This window comes from Odocoileus virginianus, chromosome 16 (genome assembly GCF_023699985.2).
Source record: "Odocoileus virginianus isolate 20LAN1187 ecotype Illinois chromosome 16, Ovbor_1.2, whole genome shotgun sequence".
In the NCBI taxonomy this organism is placed as follows: domain Eukaryota; kingdom Metazoa; phylum Chordata; class Mammalia; order Artiodactyla; family Cervidae; genus Odocoileus; species Odocoileus virginianus.
The window spans coordinates 41,216,410-41,236,911 of NC_069689.1; the positions used below are offsets into that span (position 1 = coordinate 41,216,410).

At 42.3% G+C, this 20,502-nt stretch overlaps 1 protein-coding gene and 1 long non-coding RNA gene across 3 annotated transcripts in view; both read right to left on the minus strand.

Annotated features, from left to right (window-relative positions):
* Positions 1 to 20,502, minus strand: part of GABRB3 (gamma-aminobutyric acid type A receptor subunit beta3) — a 279,655-nt gene that overhangs the window by 38,770 nt on the left and 220,383 nt on the right. For both annotated transcript variants that reach the window (XM_070478115.1, XM_070478114.1), the window contains exons 5-6: positions 13,403 to 13,485; positions 10,752 to 10,889 (exon numbers count right to left, since the gene is read on the minus strand). In XM_070478115.1, coding sequence (XP_070334216.1) covers positions 10,752 to 10,889; positions 13,403 to 13,485 — 221 coding nt within the window. The remainder of the gene's footprint in view (positions 1 to 10,751; positions 10,890 to 13,402; positions 13,486 to 20,502) is intronic.
* Positions 14,747 to 16,772, minus strand: LOC139038619 (uncharacterized). The gene is made up of 2 exons (XR_011491643.1): positions 16,716 to 16,772; positions 14,747 to 14,808 (listed from the first exon to the last, which is right to left on the minus strand). It is a non-coding gene; the product is annotated as an uncharacterized lncRNA (long non-coding RNA).

The following is a 20,502-nucleotide window of genomic DNA, read 5'->3' on the forward strand; positions in this document are numbered from 1 at the left end:
CACAAAAAAAATCAATTCCAGGTACACTGTAGGTCTCAATGTGAAGGCACATTTTTTGTAACACATTATAATCTGTATAATGTTGCATCCAGAATTTATAACTCCAATAAATTATTGACAGAAAATTTACAAAAATGACTTGCATAGGTACTTCACAATAGAGAATCTCCAAAGAGCCATTAGGAAAAGGTGCTCAGTCATGCTAGCACTCAGAAAGATGAAGTTAAAACCATAAGATATCACTCAGCACCCAACAGGCGACTTCCATGTGCATTATCATCAAGGATATAATGGGGCAAAAGGTACACTCAGGCATTACTGCTATGAATGTAAATTGGTAAAACCATGCTGGAAAACAGGGTGGCATAATCATTAAGCTTGAACATTCACGATGATGCTTTAATGCATATTCTCAACATTTACATGCACATTTACTCACACACACACACACAAACAAGTACAAGAACGTTCACAGTGTCATTACTCGGAAAGTTTCACAGGTAATAGACTGGAAAAATAAATTGTGTTGCATTTACACAGTAGTATAGCCAGGGATGGGGGAGCCTGGTGGGCTGCCATCTGTGGGGTCGTACAGAGTCGGACACGACTGAAGCTACTTAGCAGCAGCAGCGGCAGCATAGCAGGGAAGGGCTTCTCTGGCGGCTCAGATAGTAAAGTTGCGATGCGGACACTGGGTTTGATCCCTGGGTTGGGAAGATCCCCTGGAGGAGGGCATGTCACCCACTCCAATACTCTTGTCTGGAGAATCCCCATGGACAGAGGAGCCTGGTGGGCTAGAGTCATAGGGCTGCAAAGACTCCAACACAACTAAAGTGGCTTAGCGCGCACACACACACACACACACACACACGCATGGCAAGGAAAATAATGAACCATAGTGATACAAATGGATTTCACAAGCATAATGTTCAGTTAAAGAAGGTAGTCACAAAATAATTTAAACTCGATTATCCCATTCAACTGTCCGCTGATGAATGTATTTGATGTGGATAGAAAAAAGAGGAAGAGAAACATCGAATGTGGGCTGCAACAGGGGCAAAAGTCTTCAGGCAGTGTGCAGGAGTGAGTGGAGGAGAGAAAAAGAGCTGGATGCAGCAACTAAAAGAGAGCTCTGTGCTGAGGATGCTTAAGAGCTAAACTAAAGAGGAGAGGTTAGAGCTAGAACTGGATCCACAGTAAAGGACACTGGATTCCGTGCTGCAGGCAAAGGCAAGACATCACAGGTTCTGGAGCTGGGAAGTGGATTCGGGGAAACAGTGTGGCATGAGCACTATTTACAGCAGTCAAGACATGCAAGCAACTGGAATGTCCATCGACAGATGAATGGACAAAGATTCTATACACATATATACATATAATATGAGTCAGTCGTAAAGATGAATGAAATAACGCCAACTGCAGTAGCATAGATCTAGAGATTATCATACCAAGTGAAGTAAGTCAGACAAAGATAAATACCATATGCTATCACTTATATGTGGAATCTAAAATATGATACAAGTGAACTCATTTACACAACAGAAGTAGACTTAAAAGACATAGAAAACAAATTTATGGTTACTAAAGCGGAAGAGGGTAATGGAAGGAGTAATTAGGTTTGAGTTTGAGATTAAGAGATACGCAATACTACACACAGTCCTACTGTATAAGGAACTATATTCAAAATCTAACAGTGAACCATAATGGAAAACAACATGAAAAAGTATATATGTGTATATATATATATATATATATATAAAACTGAATCACTTTGATGTACACCAGAAACTAACACAATTGTAATTCCACTACACTTCAGTAAAAATTTTTTAAAAAAGTTTCACAGCCACCAATCTGCCAGCCAAATGCATGGTAGATAGAAGGCAGAGACACATTTCTTGCCATTGAGGATTTCTGGACATTGGATGAATCAATTCTAGGTCCCCGGATTAAAAACTTGGAGGCCTCCCTTCCCAAAGTCTACTTTTAGAGACTTGCATAAAAGCACTGCTCATCAAAATATACAGCCTTTTTATACGGGAGGTAAAGAAACGAAAGACACAGATGCTGTAAGTGGGCACCACAGACATCGTTTGTCATCTCAACTGTCTACACCTTGTATAACAAACCTTGTAACATTAATATACTAAAGTGTGGGAAATAATCATTTAAATAAAGCTTAAAAATACTAACTCTTTGAATCTTCATCAAAAAAAATATCAGAATTTCCTAATTGTCAGGAATCTTGTGGATTAATTTCTGTCCTTTCTAGCGTTACTATGTAAACTTGGTCAAATCCTTAATACTCTTGAGCATCAGTTTTCCTATGCTTTAATTTGGGCTAATTGTGGATGTGACTGATACAAGCAAGGCCCGATGCTGTCAAGAGTAATACTGCATAGGAACCTGGAATGTTCGGTCCATGAATCAAGGCAAATTGCAAGTGGTCAAACAGATGTCAAGAGTGGATGTTGACATTCTAGGAATCAGCAAACTAAAATGGACTGGAATGGGTGAATTTAATTCAGGTGACCATTATATCTACTACTGTGGGCAGGAATCCCTTAGAAGAAATGGAGTAGCCATCATGGTCAACAAAAGAGTCCAAAATGCAGTACTTGGATGCAATCTCAAAAATGACAGAATGATCTCTGTTCGTTTTCCAGGCAAACGATTCAATATCATGGAAATCCAAGCCTATGCCCCAACCAGTAATGCTGAAGAAGCTGAAGTTGAGCAGTTCTATGAAGAACTATAAGACCTTTTAGAACAACAAAAAAAGATGTCCTTTTCATTATGCAAAAGTAGAAAGTCAAGAAACACCTGGAGTAACAGGCAAATTTGGCCTTGGAGTACAGAATGAAGCAGGGCAAAGGTTAATAGAGTTTTGCCAAGACAACGCACTGGTCATAGCAAACACCTTCTTCCAACAACACAAGAGAAGACTCTACACATGGACATCACCAGATGGTCAACACCGAAATCAGATTGATTATATTCTTTGCAGCCAAAGATGGAGAAGCTCTATACAGTCAGCAAAAACAAGACCAGGAGCTGACTGTGGCTAAGATCATGAATTCCTTATTGCCAAATTCAGACTTAAACTGAAGAAAGTAGGGAAAACCACTAGACCATTCAGGTATGACCTAAATCAAATCCCTTATGACTATACAGTGGAAGTGAGAAATAGATTTAAGGGACTAGATCTGATAGACAGAGAGCCTGATAAACTATGGATGGAGGTTTGTGACATTGTACAGAAGACAGGGATCAAGACCATCCCCATGGAAAAGAAAGGCAAAAAGCACAATGGCTGTCTAAGGAGGCCTTACAAATAGCTGTGAAAAGAAGAGAAGCAAAAAGTAAAGGAGAAAAGGAAAGATATTCCCATTTGAATGCAGAGTTCCAAAGAATAGCCAGGAGAGATAAGAAAGCCTTATTCAGCGATCAATGCAAAGAAATAGAGGAAAACAACAGAATGGGAAAGACTAGAGATCTCTTCAAGAAAATTGAGATACCAAGGGAACATTTCATGCAAAGATGGGATCGATAAAGGACAGAAATGGTATGGACCTAACAGAAGCAGAAGATATTAAGAAGAGGTGGCAAGTTCTTCTGTATAGAAGAACTGTACAAAAAAGATCTTCATGACCCAGATAATCATGATGGTGTGATCACTCACGTAGAGCCAGACATCCTGGAATGTGAAGTCAAGTGAGTCTTAGAAATCATCACTATGAACAAAGAAGCTACTGTGTGTGATGGAATTCCCGTTGAGCTATTTCAAATCCTGAAAATGATGCTGTGAAAGTGCTGCACTCAATATGCCAGCAAATTTGGAAAACTCAGCAGTGGCCACAGGACTGGAAAAAGTCAGTTTTCATTCCAATCCCTAAGAAAGGCAATCCCAAAGAATGCTCAAACTACCGCACAATTGCACTCATCTTACACACTAGTAAAGTAATGCTCAAAATTCTCCAAGCCAGGTTTCAGCAATACTTGAACCATGAACTTCCAGATGTTCATGCTGGTTTTAGAAAAGGAAGAGGAACCAGAGATCAATTGCCAATATCCGCTGGATCATCAAAAAAGCAAGAGAGTTCCAGAAAAACATCTATTTCTGCTTTATTGACTACGCCAAAGCCTTCAACTATGTGGATCACAATAAACTGTGGACCATTCTGAAGGAGATGGCAATACCAGACCACCTGACCTGCCTCTTGAGAAACCTGTATGCAGGTCAGGAAGCAACAGTTAGAACTGGACATGGAACAACAGACTGGTTCCAAACAGGAAAAGGAGTGTGTCAAGGCTGTATACTGTCACCCTGCTTATTTAACTTGTATGCAGAGTACATCATGAGAAACGCTGGGCTGGAAGAAGCACAAGCTGGAATCAAGACTGCCGGGAAAAATATCAATAACCTCAGATATGCAGATGACACCACCCTTATGGCAGAGAGTGAAGATGAACTAAAAAGCCTCTTGATGAAAGTGAAAGAGGAGAGTGAAAAAGTTGGCTTAAAGCTCAATATTTAGCAAACTAAGATCAGGGCATCCGGTCCCATCACTTCATGGGAAGGATGGGAGACAGTGGAAACAGTGTCAGACTTTATTTTTTAGGCTCCAAAATCACTGCAGATGGTGATTGCAGCCATGAAATTAAAAGACGCTTACTCACTAGAAGGAAAGTTATGACCAACCTAGATAGCATATTAAAAAGCAGAGACATTACTTTGCCAACAAAGGTCCATCTGGTCAAGGCTATGGTTTTTCCAGTGGTCATGTATGGATGTGAGAGTTGGATTGTGAAGAAAGCTGAGCACTGAAAAATTGATGCTTTTGAACTGTGGTGTTGGAGAAGACTGTTGAGAATCCCTTGGACTGCCAGGAGATCCAACCAGTCCATCCTAAAGGAGATCAGTGTTCATTGGAAGGACTGATGCTGAAGGTGAAACTCCACTACTTTGGCCACCTCATGCGAGGAGTTGACTCACTGGAAAAGACCCTGATGCTGGGAGGGATTGGGGGCAGGAGGAGAAGGGGATGACAGAGGATGAGATGGCTGGATGGCATCACCGACTCGATGGACATGGGTTTGAGTAAACCCCTTAAGTTGGTGATGGACAGGGAGGCCTGGCATGCTGCGATTCATGGGGTCGCAAAGAGTCAGACATGACTGAGCGACTGAACTGAACTGAACTGAATTATCATGTACCAGTCTCCCTGGGACATTAGTGAAAAATCTTGAAAGCAAGTTGGTATGGATTGTAATGTAGCATGCCACTGTTATGGTTAGAAGTCAGTTGTGGTTTAGTCACTCAGTTCTGTCCGACTCTTTGCAACTGCATGGACTGCAGTGCACCAGTCTTCCCTGTCCATCACTATCTCCCAAAGCTTGCTTAAACTCATGCCCATTGAGTTGGTGGTGCCATCCAATGATCTCATCCTCTGTCATCCTCTTCTCCTCCTGCCTTCAATCTGTCCCAGCCTCAGGGTATTTTCCAATGAGTCAGTTCTTTGTATCAGGTGGCCAAAGGATTGGAGCTTCAAATTTAAAATCAGTCCCTCCCATGAATATTTAGGACTGTTTTCCTTTAGAATTAACTGGCTTGATCTCCTTGCAGTCCAAGGGACTCTTAAGAGTCTTCTCCAACACCATAGTTCAAAAGCACCAATTCTTTGGCACTCAGCTTTCTTTATAGTCCAACTCTCACATCCATACATGACTACTGAAAAAACCATTAGCTTTGACTACGTGGACCTTTGTCAGCAAGGTAATGTCTCTGCTTCTTAATATGCTGTCTAGGTTTGTCATTGCTTTTCTTCCAAGGAGCAAGTGTCTTGTAATTTCACGGCTCCATTCACCATCCAAAGTGATTTTGGAGCCCAAGAAAATGAAGTTTGTCACTGTTTCCATGTTTCCCCATCTATTTGCCATGAAGTAATGGGACTGGATGTCATGATCTTAGTTTTTTGAATGTTGAGTTTCAAGCCAGCTTTTTCACTCTCTTCTTTCACCCTTATCAAGAAGCTCTTTAATCCCTCTTTGCTTTTTGCCAGAAGGGCAGTGTCATCTGCATATCTGAGGTTACTGATATTTCTCCTGGCACTCCTGATTCCAGTTTGTGCTTCATCCAGCCCTGCATTCACATGAAGTTAAATAAGCAGGGTGACAATATAGAGGGTGACTTGACGTACTCTTTTCCCGATTTGGAACCAGTCTGTTGTTCCATGTCCATTTCTAACTGTTGCTTCTTGACCTGCAAACAGTTTCACAGGAGGCAGGTAACGTGATCTGGTATTTCCAACTCTTTAAGAATCTTCCACAGTTTGTGGTGATCCACATAGTCAAAGGCTTTAGCACAGTCAATGGAGCAGAAGTAGATGTTCTTCTGGAATTCTCTAGCTTTTTCTATGATCCAACGTATGTTGGCAATTTGATCTGTGGTTCCTCTGCCTTTTCTAAATCCAACTGAACATTTGGAAATTCTCATTCACATACTGTTTAAGCCTAGCTTGAAGGATTTTGAGCATTACTTCGCTAGCGTGTGAGATGAATGCAATTGTGTGGTGGTTAGAACATTCTTTGACATTGTTCTTCTTTGGGATTTGAATGCAAACTGACCTTTTCCATCCTGTGGCCACTGTTGAGTTTTCCAAATTTTCTAGCAAGTTGAGTGCCACACTTTAACAGCATCATCTTTTAGGATTGGAAATAGCTCAGCTGGAATTCCATCACCTTCACTAGCTTTGTTCTTAGTGATGCTTCCTAAGGCCCACTTGACTTCACACTCCAGGATGTCTGGCTCTAGATGAACACCCACACCGTTGTGTTTATCCAGATCATTAAGATCTTTAAGACTCGGACAGACGTTAGAGTGAGTAATAAAGTCTTACTTCATTTTCTTTGAGTTATAAGAGGGATCAAAATATTTTTTTCCAAAACATGTATGCTGAATCATGGCAGAAACTGAATAATTATTTGTTGAGATGAACTAACTCAGTTATTTCTTTGTTGTCTTTAAAAATGTACTCATGGCACAAAGCCCCTTCCTTCTGGACAGAGATATGCTTAATTTCCTCCCCAAGTACAATGAGGTTTTATGGGGATTTTTCTTTTTAAATTAGATTTTAATACATTAAATATTTGAATATATAATGCTATTAATTTATATAGTATCTCTTTTGCAGAAATGATTCATTTAATTAGGGTTGACTACATAGTTAGTAATGACCGTGAAATGTCATCTCATAATTTTATAACTATTCAGTTTTCAAACTATTGAGTATGTTAGATGCTGCAATATATATTAGGGATACAGATATGAGCCCCAAATAAGTGCTATTCTTAAGAAACCATCAGATAACAATTAGGAGTCAGTTACATCATTTTCAATAATTCAGCAGAATAATGTCATATATTTTCTAATATTTAAAGCTCTGGGCAACCACTAGAGTATCTATTTTCTGGACCCACACAATTTAATTGATGAAAGTTAATCAGGGATTCCCTGGTGGATCAGTCAGTAAAAAAATCCACCTGCAATACAGGAGACCTGGGTTTGATCCCTGGGTTGGGAAGATCCCCTGGAGGAAGGCGTGGCAAACCACTCTAGTATTCTGGCCTGGAGAATCCCCATGGACGAGGAGCCTGGCGGGCTGCAGGCTGTGGGGTTGCAGTGCTGGACAGGACTGAGCGCCTAAGCACAGCACAGAACAATCAGTGTTCACCGGACGGAACACTCTTCTAGGCTTTTTACTGATACCAACTCACGTAATTCTCTACAATTCTGCCAGACAGACATCATCAATAGCTTCATTTTTTTTCAGAGATTGCCTGCTGCAGGTCACCCTGCTAGAAAGTTCCAGAGTCTGTACTTAAGCTCTGGCAATTCTGGCTCCAGGGTCTAAGTTTTTAAACCTTTTACATACTGTCTCTTGAACAGGAGCTCTCTTACTGTGACTTAATTCCCGCTAAACACCCCTCTAGGCAAGAGGCTACCTGATGTTGTCCAGGGCATGCTGCTGAGTGCTTGCTGACTGTGAGCGGTCCCACTGGACCAGTCACGCCCTGTTCCCTCTCTGACCCAGGGTTCAGCCCCATGCTTTGTTTATGCCAGCTGTTTAGTGAATATTCATGACTCTGTGAAGTGAATATTCATGTCTCTTCTGCCCTGAAGCCTGCAACCCATGATACTCAGGAGATGGATTAGGACGGTACCCCCTGGGAAACCAAGGTAAGGAGCCGCACACAGGGTCCTTAAAGAGAGAGGAGGAGGGAGAGGTGGGTGAGGCTCAGAATTTTGCCCTTAAGACCCTGAGAAGGGGCGTCTCTAGAAACCTCCAGGGCATTGAAAGTGAAAGTGGAAGCATTACTTGCATCTGACTGTCTGCCACCCCATGGACTATAGCCTGCCAGGCTCCTCTGTCCATGGGATTCTCCAGGCAAGAATATTGGAGTGGGCTGCCATTCCTTTCTCCAGAGGATCTTCCTGACCTAAGAATCAAACCTGGGTCTCCTGCAATGCAGACGGATTCTCTACCATCTGAGCCACAAGGGAAGCCAGGGCTTTGGGTCTTTCCAAATCCCTTTTCTGAGAATTCTCTTTCAGGCTTGAGAGTCCTTCAATCCAGTTGACTTATCGAAATCTCATTAATTCAGAAGACTTACGGAAAGGAAACAATTCGTATAATATTGAATTTTGAAATAGTTTTGCAACAGTGTGTCCTATGATATTTCTACATAAGTAAGCAAATTAGAATAGTTTTAAAATGCAGGCTTTTTGAAGGATGAGAGGTTTAAACCAACTGATACTGATAAACTAACTGATGGTGAGCCCCAAGTGACACCCTGTGAATGGAGAAAGTTAGCAAGAACAGAAAAGAGGACTAAACGTCACGTTCTGAGGGCAGGCTCACTCTCAGCATCATGAGTTTAAGTATTTGCCCCCATTTCTGCAGTGTGTATCATCTCCAGCTGTGTTTAGGATACCTTCCACCATATACACACTTAAAAGAAAAACAGATTGCACCTAGAAAGATGTGCCTCCAAGTGCTTTTAAGCAAAAGGATTCAGGAAGGCCATTCTATGTGATTGCACTTCCACATGGAAGCACCCACCCTCCACAAATGCCTCATCAGGCTTTTAAGAAGGTTGCATGGAAATGCAACAAAAGGGCCTCTAGGCAGTACCCAATCAGCCCTGTCTGCAATCTTCTAGACAAAGGCAGGCATGGGCAGGACTCCTACAGTGAGACAAGACTATCCCTGAGTTCTGAGCAGACCGCTGCTCACAACACTTGGAGCATGGAACAGTTTGAAACCCAGTTTTAAAAGTAAAAAATCATTTTCTGCAACACATCACAAGGCAATTTTCTTGGCTGTGGAAACTACTCCCTAATGATAAGCCCACGTGCCTTCCAGCCTCCCACCCATCCAAGGTGAGCGTCTCCATGTGTCTCTCTAGAGACTGTAGGCATATTTGCAGGACGTCTTGAGACACAGGAGAAGGTAGCAGTGCATGAAGATAGATCTTAAACATCCAGGCATCTGTCTGCTTGCACATTCCTTGGTCCATGAGGCTAGGTAGAGAGGAGGGAAGCTGGCCCCATGAGGACTGGCTGCATATCCGTGGCATAGCAGGCATCCCACGAGGAGGAGGCAAGGGGCGTGGTCAGCTGTGCCCAGGCCAGGCCCCTCCTACAGGCTTGGCGCAGCACTGCCAGGGTGCAGAGCCGTCACCTCAGCCCGCCTGGGAGGCAGTGCGTGGGCAGAGCAGAGGCCGAAGCCTTCACAGAGGGAGAGCATCTCGATTAAGCCGAAGGGTGAAGGTGGCCAGGTTAAGGGAGACAGGCAGCCGTGAGTCCCGGGCACTCGGGCTAGAGGCCACAGGCAGAGTGCAGGCCATGGGCTACACGAATGCCAGTACAAGACCAGGCTAATCACTTTCCACTTGGTGTGGTTTAAGCTGCATGGTCAAGAAAACACTGAGGTGGGAGGTCCCAGCTCTGCCCTCACTGAGAAGCCTCCACCCAGAGTTTGTGGCCTTTAGGATAACCTTCAGTTTACAGAGCACTTCCCTTTATCCTCTCAGCTACAACGCAGCCTTTAGCAAGAACACTGAGAAAGCACCACCCACTGTAAGAGACACGAATGGAAGTTTTAAAAAAACCTCAGCAAGCACAGACTTCTCAGTCTTCGGACGGTTGAAACAAAGATGACAATGAAACCCAGGATGGGATGGCTTCCCAGATGACAGCAGGAGCAGATGACTGTGCCTGAAGAGGCACCACTAACGGCAGGGGCTAATGTTCCTGGAACCGGGGCTGACTGCCAGCCCAGAAGACGGGAGAAGATCTCTTACTTTGGAGAGCACAGCACTTGCCTCCTCAAGTCTTCCTCCCTCCCCTTCCTTCCTGCCTCCAAGGCTGTCAGTGGCCTCTTGTCTGCCCAGAGAGAAAGTTGTTTATGCTATCAAACAATGGTTGGTTAAATTCAACCTCAGCCTTTTAACTTCTCAGTAACAAGCACACAGAGTATCTCCTGGTCAGCTGTTCCTTCCTACCCATCAGAGCTTATCCATTCCCTCTAGATACGGTGAAAGGGTACAGAAGATGATGAATGACTGATGATGGTCCTTTTTTGGGTGACCGAGCACTGTGAATCAGCAGCAAAGTATTTCACAATGACAGCAATGTGGCCTAGGCAGCCAGTATCCCTCCAGAGAGCGTGAGGGGACACAGGGCTCACCTGTGGCAAAGACGACATTCCTGGAGACCAGACGATGCTCCACGATGGAGAACTGCGGGAGCTCAATCCTCTCCACGCCGGTCACAGCCTTATCACCCCCGCGCCAGTAAAACTCAATGTCATCTGTGGTGTAGCCATCTGCCAGGAGACAGAAGCAGGGACAGCGCAGAAATGAAGCATCATTTTGTCTAAAGAAACTGTCACTAGTAAAACAGAAGTAACAGCTTGCCCACGTGTGAAGGAAATGTACTGATGTGCTTGTCTCTGCATTATCATTAGAAAAACTAACTTTTGGATATTCTTGTGTTACCTTTGCTGTACAATTTGGACCAGGCTGATGTTGAAAAGCAGAGAGACCGGAGAGGCTGATCACTCTGATCAAAGTTCTGCCTGGAAAGCCTAATCGTGAGGCTGACCTGGACTTTGCACAGAAATGAAGTAAAAACATACTCACAGCACTGAATAAGACGGTTGGAAGAAAAAGTAAAAACTCTAAAGAATTCTGGAAAGGCAGCTCTCTCAACAGCTATGGAAAGGTTAGAACACTGAGGGTGAACTCGCCCAATCCATGTTTCACAACTGCCGGGCCATTTTGGATGGTGTCATAAGGTGTTCCTGGCCATGAGCTGGGCCGACCTTAGAAATGCCTCTTGTGGGGACTCTCTCAGCCCTTAGAGATTTGAGCAGTGCTCTCAGCAGAAAGAGGAATGGTTAGCCAGATTACAGCTTCAAAATCAACTCTTGGCACGGTCTTGTGCTCACTTGGTAATCAATCAATGCTTCTTGAGAATGACTAAATAGGAAAATAGCATCTGATGTTATTTGCAACACTCAGGAGTCTTCTAAAGAATTGGGTCAACTTTAGTGGTAAAGTCAATTAAAAATCACACCTGTAGAAAAACAGCCTATGAATATAAAAACTTTTTTATTTGGACACATAATACGAGGCAGACACGAAATATCTGACGTTATACAAACAGACCACAGCTGCGGGGATGACTGCCCCCACAGTCCCCGTCATCCCCTGGTCCGTCTGCTGTGCTCTCTCTGGGACCGCGGTGGGCACACTTTCTGTCTCCACCCTCCCCTCCGACTGCATGGCACTCTATTCTCAGCCAGCGGCCATGGCGATCGCTAGTAAAGCATAGATCTCACCAAGTCACGCTTCTGCTTAAAGCCCTTAAACGTTCCCAATGCAGCTAGCAAAACAAGTCCAAAGTCCTTTCAAGGACCCCAAGAATCGACAAGGCTGACGCCTCTGTACATGCCCCCTCCCCTGCACACAGAGTCCAGCCTCTCTGGCCTGCCGGCTGTGGTTCAGACCAGCATGCTGTGTGCAGAGCTTACATGCCCTCTGAGGGTACATCTACATCTTCAAGTGGCCCACTCTTTCATACATTTGCATCTTGACTTTAATAAAAGGTTTTGTATACATGTGTAGTCAGGTCACCAGAAAACTGGGAGAATCCCTCTTCTGTTCAACTGCTTTAAAAAGGACCTTCCTGCCCATCCTCCACTTCAATTAAAGATTGTGGTAATACATTCTACAGTCTCCAAGGCCACTCATTACGGTTCCCAGTTGGAACAGGAGTTGCTCCCTCACTTAGATCCCAAATTTACCTTCCTGAAATTTTCATCAACTCACTGGAGTTGTGTCCTCTAACCACACAGAATCTACTTAACTTCCTAAAGTAGCCCTTCAACTATTAGCCCTTCAACATCATCTTTCCCTGAAGTCATCATGTTAAATATCCTGTGCATCCCCAGGCATGATCTCACATCCCTTACCTTCTGAAAGCACGCTCTCAGCAATCACAGCCATTGTATTGTGTGGAAGCAAGGGGCACACTGAGAGGTGTAAACACGAGCCTGCCACCAGGGCAGCTCCCCAGCGTGTTCATCCACTAAGACATTCACTTCTCACCATACATGCAATAAACGCATGGCAAAGTCAGTCATTTGCCATCCCTCCGAATTCAATACAAATGCTGGCAACATAAATCCACCTGAGGCTAACAATGAAGCGATGTACAGCAGGCCAGGAGAAGACACGGTGGTGGCAGCCGTATCTGGGTATGCCAGGGGTCAGGTCAGGGAGCAGGACATCTGCTTCTGAGACTATGTGGATGCAGCTCTTGCCCCACAAGAGAAGTGTTACTCAACACTGCATTATCAATAAGGCATCTGAAAACTCTTTAAATTGAAGAAAATTGCCAAGACGTAAAAATAGCTGGCTTGTAAAACTGAGCTCCTAATGCGAAATGAGGTTTACTCCAACTGCAGAGGGTCCCGAGAGCACAGCAACTTGTGCATGATGGAGCACAATGTGAGACACCGCCTCTCAGAGTTCATTTGCTTCTCACAGAAGAGACCGAGATGGAGAGCATTTGTCTTCTTTTATTTCAGAACAGCAGACAGACTCTTAGTCAAATTAGAGTGGAGAACTCTTTTTATACTGAGCCTCTCTGTCTGCCTGTCTCTCTCTCTTGCCCTCTCTCTACCATGAAAGCAAAATTTGCAGAGTGGAGGATTAAACCTCTAATCTTTAAGACAGTTAAAAACTATGTCATAAAAAATTATATATTCCTTGCTAAATAATGATAAGAAGGCCTAAAACACAAAGTGGATGAAAAAGAAATATAGATACACACAGCTTTCAATCTCCAGGGTGCAGTTCTGCTCATCCAAGGGGTATCTTCTCAGGTCCATCATGCACGCTGCAGTCGTTGTGATTCTGAAACACACAGAGAAAGGGCAGATGGGATGAGAAATACAGCAGAAAAACTGCTCCTAGATAAACATTGAGTAACCAGAAGGTAGGACCCCTTTCCTCAAAGCATACCTGATTAAATATATTTCATGATATATACTAAATGAATAGCTTTTCATTATACTGCAGGCCTACTTTATCCAAAACAGCAACATATATATATATAATTTTTTTTCTATACTTAAAAGATTTAATAGATAATTGGATAAAAAAGATATATACGATGGAATATTACTCAATGATAAATAAGAAAATGAAACCTTGCCATTTTCAATGACATGGATGAATTTCTACAGTAGTTGCAGCCTTTTGAGTCATTTTCCCAACAAGGTCAACCTGTTCATATCTGGATTTCATGTATTTTTTTGCAACTTTGTATACCCACTGTGGGCAAGTTGCAGAAAAAAGTAAAGTCTGAGGATTGTCTTCAGAATCAGTTTTGTAGGACTCATGGAGAATGTCTTCAACTTGTTCAGCAAAACCTAAATCTAACATTTGATCCATTTCATCAAGCACAACATGGTGCAGTTTAGAAAGATCTAATCGGCCGCTCTGCAGATGGTCTTTGATACGACCTGGGGTCCCAACCAAGATGTCAATACCATTTCAAATATGATTAATTTGGCTTTGATATGATGTTCCACCATAGAAACATGCCACACTGAGTTTCCTAGTTATATCTTTGAAGTCTTTGGCTACTTGGTTTGCCAGTTCCCTTTTAGGAGCCAAAACAAGTACCTTTGGTGAGCGGCTTTTTTTAATTGTCTCTTGATTTCTTTGGAGTCTTTCAATCAAGGGGATGGCAAAAGAGAATGTCTTTCCTGTTCCTGTCCACACTTGAGCAATTAAATCTTTTCCTTCATATACAGGACCAAAAGTCTTAACTTGAATAGGAAAGAGATATGTTACCCCTCGACCTTTCAGCTTTATAGTCTCTTCAGAAATAGGGAAATTGGAGAAGGCTCCTTCTTTCTGTTCACGTGTTAGGGTCTCTTCTAGTTTATTATCACTTGATTTATGAGTAGAACTATTTAAAGATGACACTCGCTTTGATTTTTTTTCATGTTCATCAATATCTCCATTTGATAGATCTTTTCTTCTTGGCTTATGAGATTTAGAAAATTCATCTGAAAGTCTATCACATCCTTCCTCGGTGTCACCATTTAGCTTCTCTTTCATTTTAGCTTTTTTGGGTTTGGGAGCATCCAAGTCATCTGTAACACCATTTTCTCTTGTTTCTGATTTCTCATCTGAGTCATAATGGTGCCTTGACTTCCTTCTATCACTCTCTATCTTCTTCAATGTTTTCCTCTTTCTCCTTTTGTGGATGCTTAAGTCTCTGTTCTTTATGTACACTTTCATGCCATTTTCATGGCTTCAACATACATTTCCAGGCTTCTTTCCTAACCTGCACTCCAATTCTGAGAACCTAAGGCCCAGCTCCGTATCTCAACACATCCAAACACAGTTCATCTCAATGCCAGATCACTATCTGAATGCTCTATTTCTATTAGTTGGTACTCTGTTTCCAAATCTTTCATTATCTCTCATAACTAAAGGAAAATCAACGAGTACATTTGGAGAAACTACAATGTGAAAACTACCAATTTACAAAGATAAAGTGAAATACAAGCATGGGCAAAGATATGGTAATTTCCCTCAAGAATCTTTGGGAAATTTGGGGGAAGGATACACACAGGAAGAATGAGCTAACTTTTACAAGAAAGTGCATAATAAATGCTAATCAAATTATAAAGCCAGCACTGGAACAAGACTTTAAGGGGGAATGAGATTACTGTATGTGTACACTGGAGTGGTTGTAACAGACACAAACTGAACTTTGACATATGGACAGGATATGGATGCAAAATGAGGGACAAGTATTTTTGGAGGAGCAAAAACTAAAATAACTGCTTGATCGATTTCACTTACAGGAGTTATCTAGAGTAGTCAAATGCATAGAGACAGAGAGGAGAATGGTAGATGCCAAAGGCTAGGGAGACAGAGCAACTGAGGAGGTTGATGTTTAATGGGCACAGAGCTTCAGTTTGGGAGAATGAAAAGTTCTAGAGATCAATGAAGATGATGTCTGCAAACAAATGTGACTGTTACTTACTGCTACAAAACTATATACTTTAAAACAATTAGGGATTTCCCTGGTGGTCCAGTTGCTAAGACTCAATGCTCTCAACACAAGGGACCTTAGCTCAACTCCTGGTTGGGAAACTAGATCCCACATGCCAGGGCAGCCAAAAATAATTAATTAATTTTAAAAGGTAAATGTAAATTTTATGGTACGTGTATTTTGCCACAATAAAAAAAAAATAAATAAATAACTGCTTGGCTGGAATGGCAAGTCTACCTTGTTGACAAGGTCAGAAGGGTAGGGTCGGCTTTCTGGAGCTATGCAGAATATTTTTCATTCTTTGGTCAAGTGTCAGGCTTCAAATACTGCTTCCGTACCCTCCAAAGCTCCGTTTCCTTTTCTCTAAGTCTCTTGAGAAGTGGGGCGGGAAGTCTCTGCAACTCTTTTAACAGACTCCTTGAGGGCAGGGACTTTCTTGGTGCCCAGCAAAGTCTGGTATAAATTAGGCTCAATAAATATTTGTGAATTGAATGAGAACACTAAGAGAAAAGACTATTAATAATAATAGTAATAACAACAAGAGTAATAATAATAACCCACATGATCTCCATCAGCCAAATCCTGGCAATGTTGGCTGTAACATTTTCCTCAATCCTCTACTGACCCGTTATCGAGGTTTGTAAAGCTAAGATCGCTTTCCCCAAGATTCTCGCATACAGGACAGGATGACGGAGAAGTTACACATATTCAAGGCAATCGTTTTTCTTAAATCATCTTCTAAGACGGCCAACGAGAACCAAACGACAGGCCTCGCTGCTTAAGAAGAGGAAAGAAATGATTCTGTGATGAGAACTTGAGTCTGCCCATCTCTTAGGCGCCAACGGGAAGGACTGGGGGACCACGGGAGGCTGGGCCAAAGCCCAGTGCTGCCCTTCTCCGGCTGGGGATGTGGAGGTTGGAATGGTTCCAGAGCGACCTCCCAGGAACGAGGCCGGCGCGAGGAGAGGCCCTCGGATGCTCCGGCCCGGTTGGTGACAGACCATCAGGGAGACTTCCCTCCCCGCCCAAGCCGGCGCTGCCCAGGAGGTGCGGCCCATCCTCAGCGCACCTTTTGCCTCTCCTTCCTCTGGCTCTCGGTCTCCAAGGGTGCCTCCAGCTCCATAATCTATATAATTTTTTCTTGTTAACTTTTTTTTTATTCTGTCTCCTTGTCTAGTGACACTCTGACTTTTATTGCACAGAGAAAATATACCTGGTAGTAACACCCTTGATTTAGATTAAAACTGAATTCTTTGGCTTTCAGTGTGAAATATTCATGTAGCTCCCAATCCACAGGCTACACTTTGGAACTCTGAGCCAAACTTCTACTTGATTCTATTTTATTACAGTTGTCTGTTGGGCTAATAATACTCCAGGCCTTTTCACCACAAGATCATCTATCTTTTCAAAGAGAATATTTGGCTTCCACATTATTGATTATGAATCAAAATTCAGTGGGTTAGTATCCCTTGAGGTCAACTACAACCATAGAAAGGATTTATATTGTGACCTAAGGATAGTTAAGCCTCTACTGGGCAATGGTTAAACCCACTGTACATGAAGATCAGAAACATTAAGTTCATTTCCTACTCTGCCGAAAGCCTCATTTTAGAGAAACCAACCTACTTAAAGCCTCTGTTGAAAATGCAATGATTAGGCTACCATGTTTTATTCTCTTTCTAGAATTCCCAGCCCTTCTGCATTCCCTGCCCTTCTGCCTCATTTTAGAGAAACCGACCTACTCAAAGCCTCTGTTGAAAATGCAAAGATTAGGCTACCATGTTTTATTCTCTTTCTAGAATTCCCAGCCCTTCTGCACCACAGACCCAGCTTAACATACTGGGCTGGGTCCCTGATTCAAGGACAGCCAATAATGAGTCGACCAAGAGTCTAGGATGCAGCTTGACAAAAGGCAAAACAGAGCTAAATGAATTCCCTTTCATGGGGATGAATTAAAGATGAGAATAGAGCTGAATTTTCAAGTTCATGAATTAGAGGTTTGTGATGCCATTTTTGAACTGCAGAGTCAGGCATAAGAAAGCATAACAGAGGTGGACACAATGCAGAGGGTCAATGATAAGGAGACAGCACTACTAAGGCTGGGCCACAGCACACAGTGTTGAGGGACATGCACAACACACCTCAGGGAACAGTGTATCAGAGCTAATGTGGAAGTTGTGTGAATGGAAGCCTGGGCTGTGCTCATTCAGTGGTGAATCTTAAGCAGGAAGAAGTGAGAATGTCTTCTCCTGAGATCCCTGGAGTTACACTGAACTTCCAGACATTTTTAAGGTCTACCTTTCTCAAAGCCTAGTATCGAGTTTTCTCTGGATAGACTTCCACGTGAACATCATTCATAATAAACCTTCTACCACTTAGGCAACATGAGCAAGTTCTGCTGCAAAACACGTGTCAGACACCAGGCATGTGCCACTTATGTTAGGATTGTCTCACTGAACCTAAATGCAGGTGCTAAAGGAACAGAGGAAAGCATGTCCTTCTATTAGCACTGGGTTAAGCAGCAGGTTGAGGAAAATTCTAATTTCTAATGGCTGAGCAGTACAGTGAGGGAAAATATCAATCTATTTGGCAATGATGGGTCAATGCTATTTTTTGCTCTACAAATAGCATGCAAGTGCCGTGCAGACATATGCTGTAAGATCCACACCAGTGGTGAAAGTATGTCCTTTCCAAATGTCATAACACTTCCAATCATCATTCCAAAGAGTGGATTACATTCTATCCAAAGTCAACAAATAGCTCTTTGGTATATTTTTCTATAGCATCTGACTTCCTAGCCAACTGAAGAACAAGCCTCACACTTTGAAATTCTGACATGTTTTATGGCAGGCTGTCAACCCGACATCCATGCAAGATGCCTATAAGGCAAAATTAGAATAAAGTTCTGTTAAAATTATAAATTTTTGTAAAGAGGAGAAAAAGATCTCTATTGGAAATGCTAAAATTTTTAAACTTTCCTACATGTTTTAGTACCTATTCACTTCACGAGTCAATAACCGAGATAACCATTTTTGTTTCTTTTCCTTTTTTGTTCCCAATTATCATCATTAAAACACATACACACACACAAAAGCACACACACACACATGCAAATTGTGTAGGGACTCACATGTATTGTGACTTATGTAGAGTATTTCATAGGAATCATTGGAAATGGGAATCATGAAGCTAGTAGAATTGGTGAGTATCCTCAGTACAGCTGCTGTCCTGTCTTCTTCCGGTATTATACTGACTATCATATGGAGTCCTGTTCCTACAGACTTGGGGAATAAGGTATAAACATCTATGCACTACTCTTCTTCCTATGGAAGAAATACACAGAAAACCCTCTTGTGGTGGAAAGTTAAGTCATGAGAGCCTATTCAGGACACAGTGTCTCCCACTGAGACAGAAAGGCAAGAAAAAAAGAAACAGGGGAGTAGAGAGATCAAGAAGAACAGAGCAGGCTAGAGCCTCCACACCATCAATCACGTTGACTAAACTCATAACAGGTTGGAGATTGGACTTTTGCAGTGAAATGACCAAATTTTGTGCCCCAGGGACTTTGCAGAAGCTATAGGAGGGAATTTCATAGTCTACAGAACTGAGAACTCAAGTCTAGTTAACGAAGATGGACCAAAGGCAGGGAGGCCCAGTAGCATTCAAGCTCTAGCTGCATAATCCCTGACATGCAAGCATGTGTGCATGCACACACAGGCACATACATTTCATAATTTTTTTAATCAATTTTATTTGTCCTGAGAAGTGACTTTAACCAACAACTAGCTCCACTTCCATTTGAAAGCTGACAATTCCACTCCTATTTCTAAGAAATAGTGGTGAAGTCAATAAGAAATATTAGGTGAAGATTCTCTCCAGTAGATCCTCTTTTTTCAGTCAGAGCAGGCAGTCACATCTGCACTTTACGTAAGACTAGTTGCCAGTTCACTTTGTGCCAAGCTCTGGGCCCAGTACTTGAGTATTCCTGCATTCCATCTCACAACAACCACACTGTAGAGGTATTCATCTTCTTCCCATTTTGAAGATGAGGAAACCAATGCTTGGAAAGAGTAAGGATGTTGGTCACATACAATGCTACTGGAAGGCCATTGTGTGGCACTGAGATCCAGCCAATCTGAAACCTGCATTCACTCTTCTATGTCCTTGATACCTTGTCTGCCTTAAATTACAAAATATATTCACCTTTTAAAAGCCTACTTCTTTTTTTCAAAGAAGAGCAAGTATGGTATAGAAATATGTCATATGTACATATTTGTGATATATATGATCACCAAAATACACACACACATAAACTGTATCCGTGCATATGTCTCATATATATGACAAGTTGGAAATATACCATGTAAAGGGAGAAAATGAATATTTCCATGCTATACCTGCAGTAACAGCAGTGGCATTCTGCCCCTTGTGGAATATGGTACAGTTTAGCAGGTAGTCCTGTGTAAGTGATATGTCCCTAAAGATATGTTTAGCAGTCCAAAGTATGAAAAGTCAAGGAATAATGTGTACTTTATTAGGGGAGTATCATCTCAGCAATTTTAAAATCTGTAATGGAACATCTGCCATCTTTGGACACCATCTAGAAACTACTTCTGGAAAGAACGGCTCTCAGCAGGTCAAAATGTTCTTACTTTCTCAATTATATCAAGCTTATGAGATGTACTTTGGTGTCGGCACTTCCACTGTTAAAATTCCAACAATTAAAAAGAATAGTAAGGGCAGATGCAAACTCTTTATGTCATGAAGATTTTGTCAATCTGCACAAACAGAGATTTCTCCACAGAGCACTGGAGAGGCTGTGGTGAAAATACTGCTCTTGGCTGGTCAGGTACACA